Source organism: Cotesia glomerata, linkage group LG10 (genome assembly GCF_020080835.1).
Source record: "Cotesia glomerata isolate CgM1 linkage group LG10, MPM_Cglom_v2.3, whole genome shotgun sequence".
Taxonomy (NCBI): Eukaryota; Metazoa; Arthropoda; class Insecta; order Hymenoptera; family Braconidae; genus Cotesia; species Cotesia glomerata.
This window is the reverse complement of record NC_058167.1, coordinates 2,027,369-2,055,332: the sequence shown is the minus strand read 5'-3', so window position 1 is coordinate 2,055,332 and position 27,964 is coordinate 2,027,369. Positions and strand designations below refer to the sequence as shown.

General features: G+C 31.3%; 2 protein-coding genes across 11 annotated transcripts in view; both read right to left on the bottom strand.

Moving 5' to 3' along the window:
* The window catches only part of LOC123273081 (phosphatidylinositol 4-phosphate 5-kinase type-1 alpha), a 242,380-nt gene that overhangs the window by 56,712 nt on the left and 157,704 nt on the right, over positions 1-27,964 (bottom strand). For 8 of the 10 annotated variants that reach the window (XM_044740262.1, XM_044740264.1, XM_044740266.1 and 5 more), the window contains one exon: positions 15,827-15,889. The exons of the other annotated variants lie outside the window; for them this stretch is intronic. In XM_044740262.1, the coding sequence (XP_044596197.1) occupies positions 15,827-15,889 (63 nt within the window). The remainder of the gene's footprint in view (positions 1-15,826; positions 15,890-27,964) is intronic. 10 annotated transcript variants of the gene reach the window in all.
* On the bottom strand, positions 8,292-10,345 carry LOC123273083. The gene is made up of 2 exons (XM_044740274.1): positions 8,793-10,345; positions 8,292-8,426 (listed from the first exon to the last, which is right to left on the bottom strand). Exon 1 carries the CDS (start codon positions 9,909-9,911, stop codon positions 8,799-8,801), a length of 1,113 nt encoding a protein of 370 aa, XP_044596209.1. The 5' UTR covers positions 9,912-10,345; the 3' UTR covers positions 8,292-8,426; positions 8,793-8,798.

Sequence of the window (27,964 nt, the reverse complement as noted above, 5' to 3'; positions counted from 1 at the left end):
CCAATCGGTGGCTCATGACCGGTCAAGCGTCAGTCGCATACCCGAGGTCATATTTGCTACGCAGTTACGAACAACGGCGTCTATTTTGAGCACACAAATTCCTTGTGAATTTTATTACGCAGAAAATACAAAAGTAACAATTGGACTATCATTATAAATTATAACAATTGAATTATCATTTATTAATATTATTTGTTACCAGAAAATATTATTTATTTAATATAATTTATTGAGAATTGGCTACTGAACTTCAACGCAATTAAGATTGGATACCCGTGGATAATTTTTCGTGAATTTATTTTACATTGAGATAATTTGTTTTATTAATTATTTATAAATCGAAAAATTCCACGTGGTCATTTATGCATTGAACTATTGAAGACTAAAATTATTATTTTATTGGAATTATTTATAAAAATATTTAACGGCGTGGATTAAGTCCCAGAAAATTAGTTAGAATTTTACAAAGAAATATTCTTAAGAATTTATTCAAAATTTAAGAAATAAAATTACGAGTTGAAATTGAAATAAATTTATGCGTCGATATTGTTCTTAAAAATTTATTTAATGTTGAGTATTAAACTCGTGTTAATTTTGGAAGAAGCTTAGGCGTCGTTTTAATCCGAAGTTATTGAAGGTTCTGTTTTATTAATAGTTGAAATTGTTTATGATTTTAATTGCGAGCTAATGATTGGAAAAATTGGAAAAAATGGAAAAATTGTAGTAAAGTTAACGTTGTAAGTTTTGGAGTTCAATTTTGTAATCCGGAAAATAAAAGTTAAGTAGAGCCAGTGTGTGTGGGTGAGCGGGTTATGTGTGTGAAGATCGTGCGGGTGGTGTGAGGTATTTATAGAGCGTGAGGGTCCGGTGGACAGCGCGACTTAGAAACTGCGGTATAGACGCTCCATAAGAGGGTACCGTCAGGATTAAGAATTTTGATAGAGCGTGAGGGTCCGTTGGACAGCGCGATTTAGTTAGAAACTACAGTATAGACGTTCCATATGAGGGTACTGTAGGATTAAGAATTTTTGTTAGTTATAAGGAATTTACACATCACCCTCGTATACGATAGCCTCTGTACGAGGTGATTTACTGGCTACCTAAGTTAAGTTGAGGCGTCGGTTTTAGCCCGGAATCCTCGGTAGTAATAAGTCGTAGTGTTAAGTTAGTTGTGAGTGAGTGGTGTACGTGCAAGGGCACGAGTTGTTATTCTATTTTGTTGTTAAATAAATACCGGTCATTTTTGTTAAATAAAAATTTATTTCTTTCAGACCACCTTCCTCCACTCTCTCTCCCTGTAGATTATAAGCTCAGCTCTGGTTTCCGGTTTCAGGAACCGAGATACAAAATCCTAGTGGCGCCCTTGTTAATTTAGAATCATTTATTTATTATATTGCTTTTATTTAGATTAATAAAGGGGCCAATGAGCGGTAAGTAAAAACAACCCGTTACAAGAGTTAGGGGAAAAATGATAAACGCCAAAATTTGGCTCGGCAAAAAGGAAGTCTTGTGACAGAGTGTTATTGTGGTGAATACTCTTCCAACAATAACACCTGGAGGGACATTACCTTGGTTCGCCTAGAACATTAGTAGGTATCTTTTGAACTCTTAACAAGATTTTGACTTCCCTGGATTTTTGACTTTCTGTCAAAACTCCAGTAGGTGATCATACGCCGTGTAGGTGGGGGCGAAGAGGATACTCTCCATTCGCTCTCGGGGTAGAGGTTTAGGCCCAGGGGTGACGGCTAGTCTCCTGGGGAAGCGGGGAACCAGCTTTTGCCAGTTAGTTCGCGATTTTGACGCTCACGACGAGTGAGAGTGTGTTTGAGGATTTTTATTTTTGTAAAGACCAGTTTTGATCGAATCTTCGTTACCGACGGAAGGTACGCGTGCGTTTACCGATGTAAGATTATATTTTGAAATCGTTTTTCTTTGTATTTTCGTTTGATTTAGTTTTGGGGTTTAATATAACCTAAAATTGTACTACGTGTGTTTTGTTGTACTTGTAATTTTTTTTCATTGATTTATTTAATTGATTTTGATGAATAAATTGTTTATTTTGCCTTTATCATAACCTGTTTGACTTTTCGGATTTATTTAATTAGATTTATTAATATATCTATTATTTACATTTAAGTGAGTTTGTTTTGGCTTTTATTTCGGTTTGTATATTGATGACAACCCCCTTTTGACCCTGGAATTCGGCGAGCTTCAGATTCGAGCAAGGGGGACGTTGAAATTATTGAAACTATAGTTGTTTTGCTTGTTACCGTTTTCTGTCGGTTAATTAGCTGCACAGTAAAAAATTTTTCGTCATTGTGTAAAGTGTAAAAATGTTTGTGTAGAATTTAACATTTTAGTATGTTGATTCAACACAATAGAGTGTTGATAGAGTGTTGATTCAACACAGATTGTGTAAAAAAAAGTCATCAACACAAATTTTTGTGTTAAATTTGACGAAAAATTTTTTACTGTGTGTTGTCGCGCGGTGTTACCCAGTGTTAGGACTTTTGGTTCATTTACCGACAGTCGGAGAGGGGACCTGAGAAACGGGAGTCATATCCAAGGAAGGCTGCGGCGCGTGGATTGCCCATTTCGGAGTATGGAACCTGAGAAACGGTAGCCAGGTCCGAGGAAGGTAGTAGGCGCACAAATTGCCCCGAACGTGGCAAAACCGTGGAAAATTACCCGTTACACAGTATACCATCGAGTTCTCATCGTCTTTTGTAAAGAATTCCCGGAACTCTTCTTTTCTCGTACGATAAAAGGAGGACAATACTCCTTTAGCTAACAAATTTTTTCTTTTCAGTCTTGATCCAGTAATTCAGCTCCATTCTAAGGCAATCCTAAAAATTTCCATTAAAAATCTCTTACGTTCGCTTGTACCTGCAACCAGGGCACCTCCACGGGGTGTCGGTGGACAACAGAAACATCTGGCAGAGTCCCTGGGTTAACGGCGTGTGTGCCGTCATGACAGGTACAAGTGATGAGCACATTACGATGCAGGGATTCGGAAACCCAGTATCGGCGCCTGGTCAGGGTGAGAAAGCAGGCCCGCAGGCGTCGTTATCAAGCGACTGCAGCTCTTCAGTAGTAGGAAACTTAGCTACTGGAGAGTATACCATCACAAGAAGTAATTTCCATCTTTGTAATAAAAGTGCTGATTCATTTTGTTACGTTTGTGGCGAGTTTAAGCCGGCAAAAAACCGGAGAGCGTTTTCCGAACGATTAAAAAAAAGTTATGAGGAATGCTTTTGGATTCAAATCACGAATTTGGATTCAGCCTGGGTCCCACATTATGTTTGTTATCGATGTTGTAGCATGTTGATACGATGGGAAAAGGACAGAAAACGAGAAAACTTAAAATTTACAGTCCCCATGATCTGGACTTCACCCACAAGTTCGCAAAACTGTTACTTTTGTGTGACTGAAATTGCTGGTTTTTCCTCGTCTAACAGAAACAAAATACAATACGCCAACGTTTCATCAGCTATTAAACCACAGAAAACAATAGCCGTAGATGAAATTGAGGCTCTTGAAGAGATGGAAGTAGAAAAAGAAGATGTGCAAATGGAAGAAGTGTTAGAAGAAAGTTCTGAAAATTCGAATTCTGAAAATGAAAATTCTGACGATGAAGATTACATGCCACGTGGGAAAACAAAAGACCCTAAAACATTCAACCGAGCAGAACTTAACGATCTTATACGAGATTTAGGATTGCCTAAGGATGGAGCTGAATTACTGGCGTCGAGACTGAAAGGAAAAAATTTGTTAGCTAAAGGAGTATCGTCCTCCTTTTATCGTACTAGAGAAGAAGAGTTCCGGAAATTCTCTACAAAAGACGATGAAGACTCAATGGTGTACTGTTGCAATATTAAAGGCTTGGTTGATCAATTGAAACCTAATATCTATAAAGACGATGAGTGGAGACTCTTTATAGATTCATCAACTAGGAGTCTCAAAGCTGTATTACTTCATATTGGAAACGAATTAGCGCCGATCCCAATAGCTCATTCGACTAAACTTAAAGAGACCTACGAAAACTTACACATAGTATTAGATAAAATAAAGTATTCCGAACATCAATGGAGAATTTGTGGAGACCTGAAAATTGCAATGCTTCTTTTAGGTCAACAATCGGGATTCACAAAATATCCCTGCTATCTATGTTTGTCGGATAGCAGAGACAGGGAAAATCACTATGTAAAGAAAGAATGGCCTACAAGAGCGAAATTCAATCTAGGTACTCATAATGTTATACGAGCACCATTGATTCCGCCTTCAAAATATCTACTCCCACTACTTCACATCAAGCTAGGTCTCATAAAACAGTATGTCAAAGCTTTGGACAAAAATGGTGATTGTTTCCAGTACTTGAAAAAAACATTTCCTGCGATAAGTGAAGCAAAATTGAAAGAAGGAATTTTTGATGGACCCCAAATTCGAACTCTATTTCAGGATGCAAATTTTACAGGGAAAATGAACGAGATGGAGAGAGCAGCTTGGGTAAGTTTCAAAAATGTGTCTCAAAACTTTTTAGGAAATAAAAAAAGCGAAAACTACAGGACGTTAGTCGAAAAATTGGTGACAAATTTCAGAAATTTAGGCTGCTTAATGAACCTCAAACTACACTTCATGGATTCTTACATTGACCAGTTTCCTGAAAATCTTGGAGACTACAGTGAAGAACAGAGAGAACGATTCTATCAAGACATAAGTGAAATGGAGACTAGATATCAAGGAAGTTGGAACATTAATATGATGGCAGATTTTTGCTGGACACTTAAAAGGGATACACTGAGAGATAATAACAAACGGAAGAAAAATTCACTGCGTAGATCGTTTGAGAGCAAAAGAGTTCGATACCAACGAAGAACAGTTTGAAATTCGAGAAAATCGTTCTCTTTATACTAGTTATTCGTCATTTTTTATAGATACTACAATTTTTATGTTTTCAAATTCTAAACTTGTATTTTATGCGTGAAAAAATACAAGAAAAGTATTTAATCATGTTTTATAGATTTCTTTTCATATTTGTAATTTCAATTTTCCCGATTTTTTTTGGTTTTTTGAAATTTTTTTTAATTTTAAAACGTTAACGGGGCAATATAACTTCAGATTCAAACTCAACGGAACAAAATACATGAAAATCATACTCAATCTGAGTCCAAAAAAATTTGGACGGCTCACCGGGCTAATTAACTTTTAGATTTAAATTCAGTAATTCGAAATACACCAAAATCATACGTGATCCAGGTCCACAAAAATTTTTTCATTGCTGTGACTGCAGTTTTTTTGCAATTTTTGGCCTTTTTTTGAGGTTTTCTGCATTTTACTCAAAACTGGGGGGTGACCGGACCAAACGGACTCGAAATTCGGATTCAGCGGGTCAAACAACATGTCGGTAGGTAGGTCCGGTCCAAAGTACATTCCACTTTTTTTTTGTGTGTCGGTGTAATCAATTAATTTGGATAAAACAAATGATTAATTTTTACACTTGAAAAAAATCGACAAGTGTCTTTTCACGGATTTTTGTCAAGCGTCGGTGAAGATTTTAAGGTCATAGGTAATTCGAGCACCCAAGGTCATAATTAACAGACTAACGAATATTCAAGCGTTTACTTTAAGAATACATACATTTGTTAATTTCTTTATTGGAATTATTTTTACGTTTGATAATTTTTACATTTCAAAGTTCTCATTACGAGTTTTATTGTTGCTACGACGCATCATGTTATAATGGTTGATTAATCAACCACGTGTGAAATTATTTATGATAATTCATTTAAGTTGAGATAATTTAGAATTTAATTCTTAAGATTAGTTTTAAGATTAAATTAATTTTGCGAAATTATTTTATTGAGTTGAACCTAAGTTCAGGAATTTGTCAGTCGAATTTTGTCGTTAAAATTTATTAAGAATTTATTTATAATTAATTAATTATCAGAGTTGAATATTGAGTTCAGAATTATTATGGAATTAGTTTATTAATTTGAAAATATTGTATAATTTATTATAATCTGATGACTGAATATTTAGTTGAAGTTTCGATGTTGAATTAAATTTGTTGAAATAAATTGTTTCAAAATATAAAGTCAATCAAGTATATTTAGTTATGTGTGGGTTATGCGTGTAAAGATTGGTCCCGGTTATGCGTGTGAGCTGCCGAGGTATCTGGGCCTACGTTGTAGTCACTAGGCTGTTACTTCTGTTAGCTGTTTGTTAATAACGACCCCTCGCACACTGCAGTCTTTGTGCGAGGCTGATTAGTACGAATTTGGTATTTTTTTTTTTGTATGTGAATATATATATATATATATATATATATATATATATATATATATATATATATATATATAAATATAAAAAATATATGAAAAGTTGATGTGGGTATTCAAATGTAATTGTCAATGTGGGTACTCAAATGAAAATGTCAATAGTTTACAAGATACAAGGTCATTTCTTAATTATTGATATTTTTAAAGATGTAAGCTCATCCTGATGTCACACTCATCAAGAGCTTTCATTTGAGTACCCACATGCATTTTTGATATATTTTTGATATATACATATATATAATATATATAAATATATGAAAAATTGATGTGGGTACTCATAGTATAGTGTTAAGTTGGTTATTAAATTAAAATTAACGATCTCAACTAACGAAATTAGTAGAGTAATTAGTACAGTTTTTGGTCAAGTTGTTAAGTGGGAGTTAACGTTAAGTTGTTTATAGTGTGAGTGCGTGAATGATTTATTTTGTTGTTGTTAATAAACATTGACCATTTGTTTAATTAATTATTTCTTATTATCAGCACCTTTCTCCACTCTCTCTATCCCTAGAGATAAGCTTTTTGCTTTGATCCGGTTTCAGGAACCGTGAAAATAACCCTGGTGGCGCCCTTAACTAATTAGCTTGTTTTGTTCATTTATTAGTTCATTTGTTATTTATTAATTAATTTTGGGGCCAATTGAACAGACCTTAAACATGTTACAGACTTGAGTGTATTTTCATGGATGGAATATGATCTTAGAATTGAAAAATTGACAAAATTTTAAAATCTGTTAAAAATAGCATGTAAGGAGAAGGTACGAAACCATATTTTTGAATTTTGGACTGTCCTTCGTTTGTATCGAACTCTTTCATCTTCAAATGACCTGCGCAGTGGGTTTCTTTCACGTTTCGGTGGTATACTGTTTAGAAAAGAAGTACTTTCAGAAAAGAAGTCTGAAAGCAGTTTTGCTCCATGACAGGAACACTTTTGTACCAATTCCAATAGCTCATTCGACCAAATTAAAGGAGACTAACGAAAAATTTACAGATCTTATAAGACAAAATAAAGTATTCAGAACATCAATAAAAAGTTTCCGGAGATCTAAAAATTGCAACAATATTTTTAGGTCAACAATCAGGGTTTACAAAATATCCTTGTTTTTTATTTTATGGGATAGTAGGGTCAAACAAAATCACTATATTAAGAAATAATGACCAACAAGAGAAATATTAAATCCGGGTTATCACAATGTTATACGAAAATCATTGATTGATCCCTCTAAATATTTGTTACCACCATTGCATATTAAGTTGAGTTTTATGAAACAGTTCGTCAAAGCTCTTGACAAAGATGGTAATTGTTTTCAGTACTTAGGAGAAAATTTTCTAGAGATAAGTGATGCAAAGTTAAAAAAGGGAATTTTTTATGGACCCCCAATTAGGACTTTATTTAATGACCCCAATTTTATTGAAAAAATGAGCAAAATGGAGAGACCAACTTGAGTAAGTTCTAAATATGTTTCACTAAATTTTTTGGGAAATATTAAGCGAGAGTTACGAGACTTTAATTGAAGAGTTGCTAACAAACTACAAAAATTTGAGTTGCTTGATGAATCGTAAATTACACTATTTGCATTTTCATCTGGACCACTTTCCTGAAAATCGGAAGGCTACCGCAAAGAACAAGGAAAACGATTTCATCAAGACATAAGTAAAATGAAAGATATGTATCAAGGAAATTAAATGTCAACATAATCGCAGAATTTTCCTGGATGCTAAAACGAGAAATACCAGAAGAAAACAGAAAACGTAAGAGAAACCCACTGCATAAGTCATTTGAAAATAAAAGAGTTCGATACAAACGAAGGACAGTCTGAAATTCGAAAATATGGTTTCGTACCTTCTCTTTAAGGGGGTATTCTGGTCTAGAAGCCTAAATTTTAGGCATTTTTCAAACTAACATAAAAAAAAAATTAAGAACATTTTTACCATCGGTTTTTTTATATGATGTTTATTAACGTTTCAAGAATATAAAAAAAAATTGAAAAAAAAAAAAAATGATAAATTGGACAAATTACAGGTCGGTGAAGTGGGGGCTACAAAAAAAACGGTGCACCCTGGTTGACATGATTCCAGCCCTTGTAGTGATCTGAAACAAAAAAATTTGAAAAATTCTCAATCTGTAAAGATGTCGCTATCGCGTTGACCTTAGTCAAGAAAAAAAAAAAAAATTCACAAAATGGCGTCGACATGAAATATCAATTTTTTTTTACCCCCTTTTTTTGACCTTTTCGAATTTTTTAAAAATACTCCAAATTGAAATTTTTTAAAATCCAAGGCAGACGCGATAGAGAGATATATAAAAAAGATTCCCACCAAATTTCAAAAGAATCGGTCGGGTAGAACTTGAAATATCATGTCAACCACTTCAAAAAAGTAGTTTTGAGAAAAACGCGTTTAAAGTTTGAGAAACAATTATAGTAGAATAACTCGTATAATAACATTCAATACTCACTTTGGATTAATTGGCGATTCCAGATCCATACATTGGGCCTTCCTCAACTTCATATTCGATGTTTTGTGAAGTTCTTTCAGCTAATCGAGCTGTTCTGCCTTCTTTGGAAGCAGCAGTAGCTCGTAGCTCAGAGCGCTCAATCCGAACTTCGTTACGTCTGATAGCAAATGAATGAGCTTCAGTACCAACGGTGATGCCCATAAGTTCCATCATTTTTAAGATGGGTAAATAACCTTCATTAAAAATGGCAACAGCTAAATAATTCGCAATTTGAATTGTTTGAGATCCAGCGTGAATATGCTTGGGAGCAAAAGTCCATATTAATGAATTGAGCGATTCATTGTTATTTTGAGTTTCGGATCCCAAACATCGATGTAGTAAATCGCCTTGGCAACAGCCTTGGCAAAAACTAGATTTTACGACAGTATCGATAACTTTTTTACTGTATTTACCAATAAGGGTTGTAACGCCAAAAAGTGAAGTAAACCCTCGCTTCTTCCAGGTGCCATCTCCAGAAACCGTCAAGTGTTTTGGATTTTCATTAGGCTCAAATTCTGATAATAATTCTTGCTCTTCTTTTACAGCTTTTGATATTAGCTGATCGTAAATTGCACTTGCGGCTGTATGTAAATTATCAAGACAACTGTAGTAAGTACTGATACATAAACCTTTGCATATATCCATGACACTACAAAAAATATTTATTCCTTCTCTTCCTACTCCTAAAAGTCTCATAGCTGTAACAATCCGGCGATTAATTTCATAAGCTTTGTTCACCAACGGACATGATTGAATGTATCGAACATTTTCACAACTGCACTGTAATGTAATTTTAAATCCTAAACCGCGTGGTGCCGTTTGAGAAAATTTAATTTCTTCTTTGCAGGTAGCACACACAATTAAAGTTGAGAGAGTTTGAAAAACTGAGAAAAATTCCAGAAGACAGTACCCAAAATTTTTGTTAATAACTATTTCCTCATCTCCAAACTTTTTTAACTTTGCTGCGGAAGCACTCGTATAACTACAATCTTTTTCAGCGGTAAATTGATTTGATGAAAATCGTTTCTTCTTGTGCCTATCTGGACGACTACTGCTCCCCCGCGCACTTTTTCTATCCATTTTTAAGCAAATAAAAAAAACAAAATTTATTATTTCACAAAACTATCCACAGAGCACTTGTCTACTTCGCTTCAAGATTGAAACTAAACTGAACAGAATAATAAATGATAAACAATATCAACATTATAACTTTCGCATTGAACAGTTCCTGGTATATTTAGTATGTATATTCCTAGTATATTAAGTATGTATAAAGGTATATATAGAAGTATAAAAATATATATTGAATATATATGAAGGCTTATGTCGAAAACAAAAGAGTTCTTGGAAAGAACGAGTGCTCAAGTCTTCCAGGAACTGCCACTGTTTATTGTGTGATTCGCGACGATCGGCCGGCTTAGATGCTGCGTCACAAAATCGACTGTATCTTCGAAAATAATTCGAATTTTGAAAAATCCATTTAAGGACATATTTTTAAGGGTCTAAACTTTGAAAATATGCAAAAAAAAAATCGATTTTTTCAAATTTCTAGACCAGAATACCCCCTTAAATGCTATTTTTTAGATTTTAAAATTTTGTCAATTTTTCAGTTCTAAGATCATATTCCAACCATGAAAATACACCCAACTCATTAACAATCGTGTTTGATAGATTTTCTCTCGAATTTATAACTGCAATTTCCCCAATTTTGTTGGTTTTTTGAGATTTTTTAAAATTTTGAAACGTTAATGGAACAAAAAAAACTTCAATGATTCAAATTCAGTGGTACAAAATATATCAGAATCATACTCTATATAAGAATCATAGTAAGGAATCCAAAAAATGTTTTTCATCTCGATAATTTCGATTTTTCATGATTTATTGCAATTTTTTTCGGTTTTTCGAAATTTCTTAAAATTTTGACGGCTTAACGGGCTAATTAACGTTTAGATTCAGATACAGTGATTTGAAAAACATAAAAATCATATTTGATCCGGGTCCAGAAAAATTTTTTCATCCATACGACTGCAATTTTTTGCCTTTTTTTTTTAGGTTTCTTGCATTTTACTTACATCTTGAGGGTGGTCGGGCCAAATAGACTTCAAATTCAGATTCAGCGGGTCAAAATACATGTCCGTAGGTGGGTCCGATGAAATGCACAATAATAATCGCATATATATGGGGCATTCCATACCAATTCACCGAGGTTTTGACCCGACCCCCTTCGATTTCGCTGAAACTTTTTTATCATTTTCTATCCTACCAAAGACATTTTTCTGAATTTTTTCAGATTTTTTTACCCAACCCAAAAAAAAGTTACGAATTTTCGAAAAAAAACCGCTCTTTTTTTTTTAATTGCAATAACCTTTTCACAAATTGACCTTTCGGCACTTTTTTTTTTTTTAATTTTTGTTTTTAAATGTAGTTTTCAGAAAAAAATACAAAAAATTTTTCGGAAGTCACGATATATGAAATATTTCAGTTTTTTCAATAAAACCGTCATTTTTTCGAAGTCTGTAACTTTCGATTCTCAATTTTTTTGTCTCAAAAAAAATTTCAACTAAGACAGTATTTAACCCCGCTATTCCCATTCTGTGCCGACTTTCCATTCTATTTTTTTTTTTTCGATTGAAAATAAAAAAATATCTAAATGTGGCTTATTTTTTTTGACTTTGCACTGAAGTTTTTTTGGATTGTTTTTGAAAGCTTAGAAGTTGAATCAAATTGGACGAATACAACTATAAATTGTTTGAGTGCTATCGTATGTCAAGAACCATCAGCTGAATTTTTTTTTAACAATTGTTCTTCTTGTCCAGGCGTCGAAAATGTGAAACAACATCTCTTAACTCTGATGGAAAATAATGAAATTGATGAAGTTAATCATAAGCAATGGGTTTCTACTCTACGAGTAACCCTCGAAACGACAATAAAGAACGTAGATGATTTTGTTGATGATTTTGGTGAAAAATTGAAGGCTTTTTTACCACACAATTTTATTGCCAAAGAGCAAGCAGCATACTTGAGACAACTGAAAGAATGCTTAAAAGAAGACGAATTCATAGTCATAGTTGACTTTGCAGAAAACTATTCGTTCGTTGTTCAAGATGCTGCGACAGGATTTCACTGGAGTAACGACCAAGCGACGGTTTATACTGTAGTTATTTATTATAAAAAAAAATAATGAACTTACTCATCGGAGTATGGCAATCATTTCTGATTGCTTGAATCATGATGCAATTGCTGTTCATCTCTACTCTGGTATTATTATCGATTTCATCAAATCTTTGTCATCTGGAGTTCGTAATATTCTCTTCATCTCGGATGGCGCACCACAACAATAAAAAATTATAAACATTTTGTTAATTTATCGCATTATAATGAAGAATTCGGAATAACAGTAGAGTAGAATTTTTTCACTACGGCACACGGTAAAGGACCATGTGATGGAATAGGTGGTACTTTGAAATGAACGCACGTGCTAATCTACAATTGCCACCTCATCTACAAATCTTAACACCATTACAATTATTTAAGTGGGCTTTAAAAAACTTACCAAATATTAATGTTAGGTTTTTGAACACTGAAGAGTATAAATTACTGAACGCAAAATTAGAGGAACGCTTCAATAGTGCTAAACCAATACCTGCGACACAAAAAAATCATCAAGTTACACCATTATTAAATTCTGTGGTAAAAGTTAGGTCTTTTTCTTCGTCGGATGAATCGGCACAACATTGTATGGTTAAGAATTCAAGAAAACAATCGCTAAACCGAGGAAAATAATTAAAATATTTAGATTTTTAACGATGTAAAAACAATACTTTAATAAAAAATTTAATCCATGACCCTAATACACTTTGCGGTTGTTTTTATCCAATTTTATTTAACTTCTGAGCTTTTAAAAACAATAAAAAAATACCTCAACGCAAAGTCATAAAAAATAAGCCACATGTAGATATTTTTTTATTTTCAATCGAAAAAAAAAAAATAGAATGGAAAGTCGGCACAAAATAGGAATAGCGGGGTTAAATACTGTCTTAGTTGAAGTTTTTTTTGACAAAAAAATTGAGAATCGACAGTTAAAGACTTCGAAAAAATGGCGATTTTATTGAAAAAAAACTGAAATATTTCATATATTGTGACTTCCGAAAAATTTTTTGTATTTTTTTCTGAAAACTACATTTAAAAACAAAAATTAAAAAAAAAAGTGCCAAAAGGTCAATTTGTGAAAAAGTTATTGCAATTTAAAAAAAAGAGCGGTTTTTTTCAAAAATTTGTAACTTTTTTTGGGTTGGGTAAAAAAATCTGAAAAAATTCAGAAAAATGTCTTTGGTAGGATATAAAATGATAAAAAATTTTCAGCGAAATCGAAGGGGGTCTGGCCGAAACCTCGGTGATTTGGCATGGAATGCCCCATATATATATGTGTGTGTGTGTGTGTGTGTGTGTGTATGTGTATGTCTAAGAAGTGTAAATCTGACCGCGCAACTTCCGCAAATTTTCATGGTCATATCTGAAAACTAGACACTTGGAGCTACAATTTGCTTTTTTTTGTTCACTTTGATCACTTTCCTCGGAGTTACAGCTTGTTGAAAATAACCCAAATATTAAAAATTTTTTTTTATCCCTCAATTTTTGTGACTAGCGTAGTTTGTTCGTTAACGTGCTAGACTCAAAACGAAAAATTTGTCGGTTCATTTTCTAACAAAGACGGAAATCCTTTTCATTTCTGTTTCCATGATGCAAAAAATTCTATTAAAACAAGTGAACAATGTCTTAACTCCAAATACGTGCAAAACTTGAAATTAATCAATATAATCTTAAATTGAGATATCAACGGTTTGAACCAAAGTGATTCAAATTTTGAGCAGAGTATACAAAAGACTTCTGAGAAAATAAATTTTTATCTCTATTCAAAGTAATATATTTTGTTCAGAAAAATAAAATATCTAACTCAAAATGTAGAAATTATTTGTATCAAAATTGATTTTTTTTGACGATTAAATAAAGTTGACTTAAAAATTTTTTGATTCTTCACGCAAGATTTTAATTAATTAATCCAAGAGTAATTTTTTTTTAATTGAGAAAAAAAATTTTGAGTCCAAAATTACCGAATTGAATACGAAAATCTTCCCGATTCAAGATGTCCGTGTTATCTGCTTATTGATTCATTGGCATACTTGAAAGTTATTGGAGGTGATCAATCTCGAATGAAGTCTAAACATATGGCTGATTGACTGAGAGTACTAATTTTATTTCATTATACTCCCTGTGACGCTTTGCTATTAAGGCAGTTGGTCCGTAAAACCACTTTTCGACAGATTTTGTTAATTTTCTTTTTTCACAAGCTAAAAACCGTATTAACCAAAAAATTCTGAAGTTTAAAATTTTTTGACCGTTCAGAACGCGACATATTTAATGACAAAGCTTACAATTTTCAGGATTACTCTCCATTAGAAGCATGTAAAAAAATGTTTATGCATGCAACTATTTTCTATTGTATTAAAAAATCTCTCGACAGAATTAAAAAAAAGGAATTAGAAAATAAGGAATATAAAAAAACTACACTATTTTCAGGGCGATATAATGTGTCTGGACCAACTACCTTAAATCGATCTAAGCTATTATATGGATCATTCTAGAGGAATGAGGTCTCCACGTAACTAAAAACATAAAAATTAATAAAAGAATAAAATTTCAAGTTCTAATTATAAAGGAAAAAAAATGTTAATAACAACAATAATATTATTTACAGAAATGAAAAAGTGCTCGAATCAGTTGATTAATTATTTTTATATAAATTTAAATATATTGAATCTTTTAAGTTGATACAAAGATTGTTTTTTTTTGTAACTTATTTTACATCTTCTTTCAATTTTAGCAACTTTGAACGTCATTTAAAAACGTGCGCAAAGATGCCACTTTTTAAAATTACTCTATTTGAAATTGTTATGAATACTCATACTTGTATTACTCATGTCGTCATATATGTTAGTATTCCATAATCAACGTCACAGATGTATACTTGTAATAACCATATACTTTTAGTTGATGGTTCTGAAATAGCCGTAGTTATGGAATTATATGGGTTAATTTATCTTTTTTTTAATGTATTTATCTATATATCAATCAATCTATCTATTTAATGTTGATGAAAACCAATCCAGAAAAGTATAAAATAAAATAAGAATAACACAATTTAAATTTCCTTTATAATTCAACCGATTTTTGAAGAATGACCCATATAAACAGTATCAAGGGATCCATTATAAAATTCAAAGATAAATCGAGATAAGATCAATTGAAAAGTTGTATGGTTAACGTACACAACACTGCCAAAATAATGTCTTTTGGAAAGGTTTTATTTTCGGGAAAAATCAACCAAGATAACTCTAGGTATTTCTACAAATAGATTTATAAAAAGAGTTTTTTTTTTGTGTAATGTTCAATTTTTTACTCATACGTAATGTGATTAAACGTCTTTGTAGAGCAAAAAATATTCTGATAAGTTTACAAACTATAAAAGACAATGAAAAAAGTACACAAGTCGAATATTTTATGCGGAAAATTTCTAAAAATTTTTTAAACTTATTGAAGAGCTGTATTTTAGATCTTTTTGACCATTGTTAACAAAAAAAATAAAATCAAATTTTTGGTGCTTTTACCTTTCAAATAACTAAATATATAAGATACTGAGAAATTATTTTTCACTGCAGCTATCAGATGATTTCCACAAAGATTACTTATTTCTTTATTTTGTTTTTCCGCCGATACTTCTCATCAATAAGAATAAAAAACATGATTGATACTAAAACTTAATTATAAGCATGCCTTTAATACAATGTATACGAAAAACAAAAAATTCTTAAAAAAGAAACTGTAAAGTATAAATGCATGCAAATTGGTAAAGAAAAAAAATTGTCGTTAATTTAAGAAATCTGTTTACAAAAAAAAATTTATTTAGTGCAGAAAACAGAATAAGAAACCAAGTTTACCTATATAGCTGGAGACGAGGTTACGAAATTTGCGATGGTTCCCTTTGATCTCAGGAAGATCCACTTATGACATTTCATTTTCAAGTATCGATCAGTAGCAGGTCAGATCAAAAGTTGTTAGAGATAATGCAAAGACACAAAAAACATATATTTAACGATTTTTATTAAATCAAGTATTGATATCAATAGAATTGAAAATAAATTTCGCTGAGAGCTTAATAATTCCGTAAATAAAAATAGATTCAAACGAATCAAATAGATTTAATTTGTTCAAATTCAAAAAATTTCTGAATTTATTCGTATTGAAATGAGTTAAATATTCAATGAATTCGTATAAAAATTAGTTTAGGGAATTACTTAATAATCGAAGAAACAAATATTCTAACTCGTAGATGTTGAAATCGAAAATGTTCCGGGAAATTTTTTGATTTGGGTGATAAACAATTCAAAAATGTATATACTATTATCAAGTCATATTGTAATTTTATAGATTGTATCTATAAGAATTTATTCCGAACTAAATACTGTCACTATGACAAAAAAGTAATATATATGGGTCATTCAACGTCAAATCGTAAAGTTTGAAAATTGTAACTTTTAATTTCATCATTGACAATCTTAGTACTTATCAGAGAATTCTTTCTAGTTACTGTTCGAATTTTATTGTTTGCTTATTATCTATAAAATATACAACTCTCAAACGAATCGTTTTTTTATTTTTTATTTTCACTCATACTTTTTTCGATGACAATCCAATTCAAAACTTTTTTCTTTTGCTTTCCACTTCCCGATTCTATGGAAATCTATCTATTGCGTTTGTCCTCATAAGACTGGGCAAAAAAAAATGAACAATTTTTTTCCTTAAAGGTACTGTGAAAATATTGTTCATGATGACAAAAATAAATTATTCTGAAAACTTGAGACCTTAATATTAATATTAAAAAGTGCATCGTTACAATTATTGACTTTTTAACAGCTACCGCATTCTTAACACAAAATTCGGATATCATCAACTTTAAAAATTTTTCCATTTTATATCCTTGAAGGAAATTAAATTCCCTACAAAAAAGCTCTCTTTGTGAATTGACGTAAGACGAGTCGTTTCCTTGTAATCGAGCCTTAAACATCAATTTATTTTTTCAATTTTTTAATTTTGATTCTGGATTTTTGTAACCACCAGAAGAAGAAGAATTGCTTTTTACTTGTACACCTTTCTCGGTTTTTACAAGGCTGATCTCCCCTCTTTCTCCTAGCATTTATGCTTTCCTTGCTCTTCTTCTATATTGAACCTCAGCAAGTCCCACCCAACACTTCCTCTGCTTTATATTGCGGCTGTGGACCGACTTGTGCTTTCTGTACCGCATTTGCTCTTAACCTCACCTCTCAGGCTGTTGGAACAGTAACATGGGAAAACCACAGATAAAACCCATGATAGTACAGTCGGAGCTGGGCTAAGTCTACAGTAATTGATAAGAAACTCTTCTTTATCGACCACTGGAGCATTAGACCCCTCTCCTAGTGTGCAGAGATCCCTCGCGCTAACCAACGCCGACTAGAGTGGTCACCCATTCAAGTTGTTGCTTAAATAGGTGATCACCCAAGTCAGACGTGTGCCGCCCGGCTATCTCTGTTACTTTCAGAGGTTGGCAACGTAACGCACATATTTTTAATTATAATCACTGAAAAATAGTGGTGCGTGCCGGGATCGAACCCGGGTCCCACTCTTTTGAAAAGCGGGCACCGAGCCGACTAGGCTATTGCCAGCCTTTTTTTGTAACCACCATAAATATCAATATTTTCATAGAGCAAATAATTATTTATAGTCTTATCTTAAAATAAGACTATTTTAAGATAAGACTTAGAAAAATTTTCAAAGACTATAACTCACAGCGACAGAGATCCGGAACATTATAACGAAGCGTCTTCAAAGAATCTTAGCTTTTTTGTAGGAAATTTTATTTCCTTCAAGGATATGAAATGGAAAAATTTTAAAAATTGATGATGTCCGAATTTTGTGTAAAGAATGGGGTAGCTGTAAAAAATCAATAATTGTAACGATGCACCTCTTAATATTAATAGTTAGGGCTCAAGTTTTCAGGATAATTTTTTTTTTGTCATCATGAACAATATTTTCACAGTACCTTTGAGGAAAAAAATTGTTCGTTTTAATTTGGCCCAGTCTAGCCCTCATGTTCAAATTTTCAGCTAATCTTGCAATTATAAGTTTTAGTTAGTCAAATAGGTTTAAAAAATATACCATTGGTTGAAAAATTTTTATATGTGCACTGAGAGAAAAGTGCATAGTTTGCTGAATTATAGCATTACAAGTATAGAAATATAGTTTTCCGAACTTTTTGTAGTTACCCTGATTAAAAATATTGATTGAAAAGTATTGGGAATCAGTCACCCCATGTAAACTGTATATCTATATATACATGAAAAAGAATTGAAAGTATTCAAAAGTATTCAAATTTCATCATTTTTAATCCTTTTCAATCAATATTTTTAACCAGGGTACTCAATCTATGCATTAGTTGAAATAACTATTGATGAATAGCTACATGGACTATATACTTATAAATATTTTATTATCATGTAAATCAAAAAATTATTAGATGAATGAAAAGTTGTTACGGATGATGTCTCAGATAGCTTAACTAGAAGAAAGCTTAGTGCATTACCAAAAGATACGGGTTCAATTGCTGGTTCGGGCTGTCCGAATTATTTTTTCTGTTTTCTGAGTTAAAGTGAATCGAGATGACTATTAAGCCCATATTTGCTTAAAAATAGTTCAAGTAACTACGTATTGAGGTTCAACATCATAAATAATTATAAGTATAAGAACTTCAATTAAATAGTAGTGATACTACCCGAGAAAAAATTTTTCTATATAATCATATATAATTCAATTATATATATAATCATATATAATACATATATAATTCATATATAATACAATTATATATAATCATATATAATTGTATATAATCATATATGATACAAAATCTTATAAAAATTGCATATGTAAAACCTAAAATTAATAAATGTAAACTAAAACCACGCCAAAAATGGATCCCGACTGGCATTATGAAGTCATGTCGTACAAAAGAAAAACTATATATTAAGTGGAAGTTAAATAAAGATAACCGAGAATTAAAAGTTAAATACGATAAATATTGTAAATATCTTGATAAAGTAATAAAAATTGCGAAATGTAATTTTGAAAGCAAAACAATCACCAGTAAATCGAACAGTAGCAAAGATCTATGGAACTATATAAATCAAAAGTTAGGGAAAAACGCGTGTAATAATAATGATATAGAATATTTAATTAATAATGAGGTAAAGATCTCTAATACTAAAGAAATTGCTGACACTTTTGTAAATTTTTTCAGTAATGTTGGCATAGATTTAGCAACTAAGATGAATAATAATGACAAAAATACTATGTATAACATAGAAAATAATTCTTCTAACCCGTTATCACCTATTCAAGTGGATGGAAATTTCCATCTTCACTAACAATTTGAGACAATTCGTCTTCGGATAGTTAGGTCGATGGGCAACCATCGAACTTGAACACTAGTTAGCTGGTGAATGCTAGTATCTGTACGACTATATGTTAAGTATTAACGATGGAAAGCTACTGAGAATAAAGGGCAACTTTGAAAAATCCATGAAAAATTAACCAAGCCAGGAATCGAACCTGGATCTCCCCGATTACATGTCAGGATGCTTTACCAGTTGAGCTACCCGGTCATTCTCCACTTACTTTCTCTCAGTATACACTTAACTCTCAGTAGTTGTCAATACTACGCTACCTCCTCCCTTTAAACTCCATACTACGATAGAAACTGTAGTACTTCTGTTTCCATTTTCTAGGCGCTTTTATATTTTAAACTTTTAAGTTTAAAAGTTTAAAAATAGAAAATAATGTAAAATCTATTTACTTGAAACCTACTGATAGTCAGGAAATTGAATTGGTAATTAAACATCTAAAAAACAAAGCAGGAGGGGTTGACGGAGTCAATACCAAAGTTTTAAAATTAATAAGTAAATATATTAGCATACCACTAGAAATCATCTTTAATAAATGCATGACAAGTGGGGTATGGCCAGATGCTCTGAAATGTGCAGAAATCTTGCCTATATATAAATCGGGAGATAAACATAGAACTACTAACTATCGTCCAATATCCTTAATATCAAATATAGCCAAAATTTTAGAAAAAATAATACATGAACGAATGTATAATTTTGTAATGGACTGTAAAATTATTGCTGATAATCAGTATGGTTTTCTAAGAAATAAAAGCACGAAAGATGTTATTGTAGCTATCACTAATTTTATTTATATGAATCTTGATATCAATAATCCGACAATAATAGCTTTTTTGGATTTAGCGAAAGCTTTTGACACGGTAGATCACGTTATATTGCTTGATAAATTATATAAGTATGGAATTAGAGGTGTTGCTGCTGAGTTAATCAGTAATTATCTTACAAATAGGTTTCAGGCTGTCAAACTTAAAAATGTTATGAGTAAATCATGTAAGGTGCAGATCGGTGTTCTCTGACCCAAGGCACTATCTTGGGTCCACTGCTATTCATATTATACATGAATGATATTTTTAAAGAACTACCTGAAAATTGTTTAGCTGCTTACGCGGATGACACAATAATTAAATGTACTGGTGAAAATTGGGCAGAAGCTCAAGCACAAATGTCGGAACAACTTAGTAAAATAGGGAAATGGATGTGCAATAACTATCTAACTTTGAATATAGAGAAAACTAATTACATAACTTTCGGCTCATACAAAGACAGCATTCCAGATAATTTTGTATTAAAGATTTATGATAAGGTTATTAATCGGTCTGACACTTGTAAATATCTGGGTTTAATTTTTGATAGTCATATGAGATGGGATAAACATGTCAAAGAAGTTCTGAGAAAGACCAGATATTTCATGTTTATTTTCTACAAGCTAAAGAATGTTATGAATAAAAATGCCTTAAAAATGATTTACTATGCTTTATTTGAAAGTATTGTAACGTATGGTATTATTGCCTGGGGGGGTAGTTATAAAAATGTAATGAAAGTGCTAATGAATACTCAAAATAAATTAATCCGATTTTTACATGATAAAGATGATAAAACTCCGATAATGGGAATTAAAAATAAGTTTATTGCAGAGTCTCTATGTTATCATTATTCTTACTGTAAAGAAAAATATAATGATTATAAGGGTAAAACTAGAGCTAAATCCTTACAATTACCAAAGATTAATAAAAATATTTCGCGCAAAAATTCTAAATATATAGCAATTAAGTATTTTAATAAACTACCTCAGACTTTAAAGTCGTTAAATATAAAAAATAAGCTTAATAAAAAAAAAGTATTTCAGTGGATAGCATCAATTGATATCTAATTTCATGATTACATCTTTGTTATCATAATATGCTCTCTTGTTTTTCTTTTTTCATTTTAAAATGATACTTTATATATTAATATTAAGTCTTTTTATTGATAAGTTTTTGTTTCTCCAGGTTTATGTACGGGTGTTTTTTATAACACCTCTATAGGTGCATATTTTGTATGTATATACTAATTTTGTATTCTGGTAATAATAAATAAATAAAAAAAAAAAAATATATGATTATATATGGAATCACATATATAATTATATATAATAATACATGATTATATATGGTTCCATATACAATTATATATAATTATATATAATCATACATGATTATATATGGAATTGTATATGAGGTTATATATAATCATACATAATTATATATGACTATATATAATTATGAGCAATATACAGCCAAGCAAGATATTATATATAGTTCCATATATAATCATAAATATTTATATATGACTATATATGGAGCAATATACAGCCAAGCAAGATTATATATAGTTCCATATATAATTATATATAATCATACATGATTATATATGGAATTGTATATGAGATCATATATAATTATATATGACTATATATGAAGCAATATACAACCATACAAGATTATATATAGTCCCATATATAATTATATATGCTTTTATATAATTAACATACAAAAAAATTTTTTCGTTGAAAAAAAATTTTTTTTTGGTAATCACAAAAAGTGTAAAATGATGTTTATAATTACGTTTAAATAATTCTGAAATACAAAATTTGTTACATTTCCTATGAGATGTTTTGGTCTGCTCTGCTACTACCTAATAGTAAAATTATTATTTATTTTATTATTTAAATAAGTGTTATATTATAATGAGATTCGGTAAAATAAATAAATTATGAATTATGACTATCCAAATATATTATAAAATCAATTTTTATACTATATTTATGATAAACTCATATGATACATTATGTAGATCATAGAATCATTATCATCTAAGACAGCAGCACAGCAGACACAAACTTCAAGACGCACGGAGATCATCAAATTTAAGCAGCATTGAGCAGGGTTAATAGTTGGATGGGTTAATAGTTGGATAGGGTTAATAGTTGGATGGGCTATGGTGTTATAGCAGAAAAATTATATCTAGACATTTTTTTTGTATTTTAATTGGTTACAGAGAATTGCGTAGGACCATATTAAATACTCTATCCATAAAATTAACCCAATAATTAATTAGATGTAATAAATATATAATTAAATATTGTTATATATAATTATATATAGTTATATATAATTATATATGATTATATTTGGCCATTTTTCATATATAACCATATGTAACCAATTTATATATATATATATATATATATATATATATATATATATATATATATAAATATTTTTTCTCGGGTATTTAACTAGATTTTCCTAGTTCAGAGAACCATATTTTTTTCTCAGCGTATACATGTAATCTAACTGCGGTCTTGTCATCAGGATAGCATCTATAACTCTCAACCGATATCCTTAAAATTTAGTGTACTTATTTTTTTGGTGGCTACCTCGAACAAGTCTAAATAGGAGCAAATTTGGTTAATTAGTTCAGAAGTGACAACCGTTTTAAAATTTGTTGGTAAATTCCTTTTGATTGAGAAGAGTGTGATGGGTGCTTTTTGGGCTATTATTACGAGATAAGGCTCGCCGGAGTCCAGGGTTCCATCGAGAGTAAATAAAACATGCAAACTTTAATTTAAATATAATAATTGAACCTCTTTATTATCTAGAAGCATGAATTATTTTTTAATTTTACAAAACGACGATTTAAAAAAATAATAAACCCGCTCGCATGTTGTATACAAATTTTCCCGTCGTTGGTAATAACTCGTTTTCTGTTGATTTAGCAATTCGTAAGGCTACTTTCACCGGTTCTGTTCTCAGTTCTCTGACGAGTAGCTCGTGCCGCCCCGCAAGCTCTACTTCGCAACTCCATCGGACAAGGGAATGGTATCAACCTTACCCCCACCTACTCGTCTATGGTCACCTGCTATCTTTTGGATGAAGGCCTCCAGATGGGGAATCACCCTTTTTCCGTGGATGCAAACACTCACTTACCTGTGACCTGGTCCACACCAGGTGGAGTGGTGTCTTCACTCGTAATTATTCCAAGTCCCAATCGCTATCCTTCATTATCTTTTCATTCGGCCGCCGCAATCGCATAGCTCGGCTGGCCAAATTCTAAGTATTTGCACTTTATTTTAATTTTCTTAAAATTATTTTCTTTTCCACACTAAACTCGCTCGGGATTTGGAATAATTTTTACATTTTACATTTTCCTAACGAAGTCACTCGGAACTTAAAATAATATTGCACTCTCTTCATACCAATAATTTTGTCATAATTTTCAGTAAGCAATCCTCCTAAAATTATAATCCTAATCGTAATAATATAAATGTGTAATAGTAATATAATCAAAATAATATAATAATAAATGTTTATAATAACCGTCGTAATAGACAATAATAATAGTAGTAACAAATTATAATAATTTGTCTAGTATTAAACATGATAATTATTGACTTAAGAATTCTTAAATAAGAATGAACATAATAATTCTTAATTAATAATTAATCATAACATTTATTATATCATAATAAACAACGTAATAACAAATAAACATTAGAAATACTCAAATAATGATCATGAACTTAGTAACTCGAATGATACTAATTCAATCGCCATGACAGAGAAATCGTCGTACACGGTCGTGAAAGCAATGGCTCGTGCTGGCTGCTCACTCGCTCCGTCGGTGCGTCTCATATGTTGACTCGCGATGCCCCCCTTCGCCCCTCGCACTGATTACTTTCATCACCAGAAATAACTCAATTTAAAAGAACACATATTAAATCTCATGAGAGTGTCTTTAATTTTGACTATAATACTTTCATTTAGTATCATTTTTAGTAATTTTATAGAGGTTGAAAGTCATTTTGGATCAGTTATCGGTAGGGTTTAATAACAATTTTTTTCAATTTTATTATATTTTGATAATATAATTATTTTTATTTATTGGTTTTATTTGTATTGTAAGCAACGCTATTCTTATTGCCGAGGCTGAAGGCTGTCGAGTATCGTGAGGCCCGAGATCTGTGACGTCAGGTCTTACCCCCAGCCCGTGACAAGACTCGCCCCCCACTCAACGAGGGTTGAGAGGACTACGAGAGAGATTGTTAGGGGCATTCCGACGCCACCCTTCATGAGGACCTCACGCGATGGGTCCTAGTACAACGTCACCCAGTCATTGTCATCCCTTAATTATATTGGCTTCCATTAGCTGTCTCATTCCGTAGTCATTGTCGGGTTATTACTTGTAGATGTATAAATAAATATGAGTGGTGTACAAAATAAAAACCTCGAGTCTTACAGATCAGAAGTGGGATTGGAAATCCATGTTCCGTGAAAAGTGTGGTGTACTAATGTTATAATAAGTTATAATATATTAATTATAATTGAGAAGTTATTGTTAGTGCAAATATTGTAGTTTCGCATTAGTTTCAAGGTCATTACGTTGCATGCTGGGTCAACCCTACTCAATCCTCAAATTTGGCTACTTCGTAGTTAGATCACCCAAGGTCATGTTACTACATCTTCGAAAATTGCAACTTCTCTGAAAAATTGAAGTAGTTAAGAATATCCATAGCTGCGGTCGAGATAGGCTTTGTAGAGGCGTCGTACTTGCAGAAGGAACCAGGACTAAAGCATCTGAAGAATGGTGGAATTATGAAGAAGCAGAACAACTCAATGGTGAGCTATTTTGCAATCGAAATTGCATTCTCAGCGAGTCCACCAGCAATCGGTGCAGAGAATGGATGATGAGTTCAACATTTGGTAATACGACACTAAGTGTCAGCGTTATAATGAACGATAAATTTGGTAATGTAGAAGTTAAAAGTAATTAATTATGATACAACTTGAGTTGGTATATTTAGAAGTATAATCAAGTAGGCTTAGTAATGCTTGCTCGATTATAAATAAAGTGTTATTGCAAGTGGTAATTGTAATAACATGAAGAAATAGTAAATTAATAAATAATGAAGTAGAACTCCGAATTATGCATACCGGGTGTAGCATTGATATACTTGCACGATCAAGTAGTGAATACTCGCTATGCGGTTCCAACGAATGTTGTCGCGGTAATAAGTAACTATACATTTTCAAAATAAATAAGCAGTAGTCTTAATCAGAATCAAAATATAATATAGTAACGCCTTGATTGTTAATTGTTACAATTGGATATTAGTTAACTATAAAAGAGTAAAATGATTGGTTTTATTAATGTGGAGTTCTTGTAAATTGCAAAGATTAACAATTCGGAAAACGAACTTATTGTAGAGTATAGTTAGTATATATACTCAAATCTGATTGAAAAATAATGAATAAGCATGTTAATATATATGAAATATATGACGCAAAGTTTGAAGAAATTATCGTTGACAAAACTATAAAATAGAACCCGGCGGTCACATATATTTTGTGAACAATACACAAAGGAGAAAGTAGAAATTAGTAAATAGTTATAACGTAGAAATTCGAAATGACTAAATAACACATGTTGGTATAAAAGTGTTTCTAGTTAAAGTCGTTGAAAAGTTCAAAATATCCTTTTCGTTAGTCGTTGAAAATAAATATTATGCGTGTTGCCAGTAACTCAATAAGTAAAATTCATTGTTAGTAGTAAAATTATGTTGAGTCGAGTTTAAGAAAATTTTAAAAACATAACAACACAAAACAGATGGTTTCAAGGACATAGTATTAGAATTACTATACGAGGAAACCTCGGGTTTAGTTTTCTCACAGCCGAGTCTTTATCTCGCAAGAAACCCTTGTTTTATTACCTTATTGTAAATACTAAAAAGTTGAGTGGCAACCATGTGTCGGTTACGGGCTAAGTAAACTCATCGGTATAATGCACAAAGGACGAAGTAGTTCTACAATAGATTGTAAAAAATTATTGTATAGTGCAAGATTAGAGAATCGATCAAATGCCGTATGGCAGTAGCTTCTCCGCACTACTAGTGGTTTAATTAGCGAAAGCCGATATGAGGCGTGTGATCGTGGAACGTAGAACTTCATCACCGAATTTGAAGATTTACCATTGATTTAACATGGAAAAATGATTTTTTAACCTTCATTTCTCCTGTAAACTATGTAGAACATTATTTTTAGGAAAAACCATCACTGATCCTTCTTCTTCAGTATTAAATTCTGTAAAAAAAAAAACTATTAGGGTCCAGTCTCTAACGTCAACCCTCTCGTTTTCATTTGCGTTAAAAAATATAGATTTTTTGAAATTTCGATTTTTTCCATTTAATGTGTAAAATTTTGATCTCAGACCATAAAGTTTGAAGAAATTTTAGTAGATCGTTCAATATTCCACAAATCTGGGCCAAGAAAATTTTTTGTATCACTTTTGCCTCCAAAATTGTGAGGTTTGCAATTTCAATTTTAATGATTATTCGCTATAATAATAAATTTTACAAAAAATTTAAAAATCTATCAACAAAATATCACAATTTCTTTATAACAGTAAACAAAACGCTGTATTTACCCTTCAATTCATTCAATTTTATTATTTTTTTTTCATTTAATATAACAGTTTTTGGCTGTAACATATAATTTACACACAATTTTTGAATTTTTTAAGAATTTTACGAATTACAACAGTTAATAGAAAGAAAAAAAATTCCTTTATCTAAAATTTCTGTACCCTGTTGAAAACATCCAATACAGTCTCATACAGAACAATAGAATCTGTAATGGCTTTTATGTAATCTATCTGGAGTAAAAAATTTCCAGATAGATTGAGATTTGGAATCTATGGAATCTATATGTAAGTCCATCATAGCGGAGTTTCTTTATTGGAATTAATCGGATTATAATGTTATTTGTATTTGTATGGATCTTATCTACACCTTATACGTAGGTTTGTATCTGTTCTTTTCGTAATTCTATATGGACATAAAAACCTATGTGGATTTCCGAATGCGAAACAGAAAATTTTTTTAATGATTTTTAATGACAATTCCTCAATCGGAAAAAATTATGTATTCTACATGTAATAGCCACTCTGAAAATATCAGAATTTTTAAGTAATTCCATATAAACTGGAAATAAATAATTTATCTGCCAACACCAATAACACGACATTTTGGTCTATGTTATTTTATGAGCAGTTACGAACATAATCAAATAATGTATCCACTGGAATATCTTAGGGATTGCAGTGACAAAAACACATTAAAAAACAAAATTTTTATTGGATTTTCCAGCTCCATACTAAAAGTTATTTTAAAGATTTTTATTTGTAAGTAACTATTGGAAAATACTTTAAAATTTAATAGAATCAAGCAGAATATTCATAGTGAAATTCTACAGTAGAAGTTAGTTTTTATCGGAGAATCCAGTTTTAAAATAGAAATAATTTTGATGTTTTTATTTATAAATTACGTTTAAGAGTGCCTCAGAATTATGTAATATTGATGATTATCCATATTAAATTTTTATCCCGTCTCATGAAATTCATGAGGATATCCATAAGTGTAGCTGTGGGCTTTTATAGGAATATTCAACTTTATAATAGAAATAATTCAATGTATTTATGTCTGTAAATAATTATTAAAATTACCTTGAACCTCTATGAAATATAATGGACTATACAAATTGG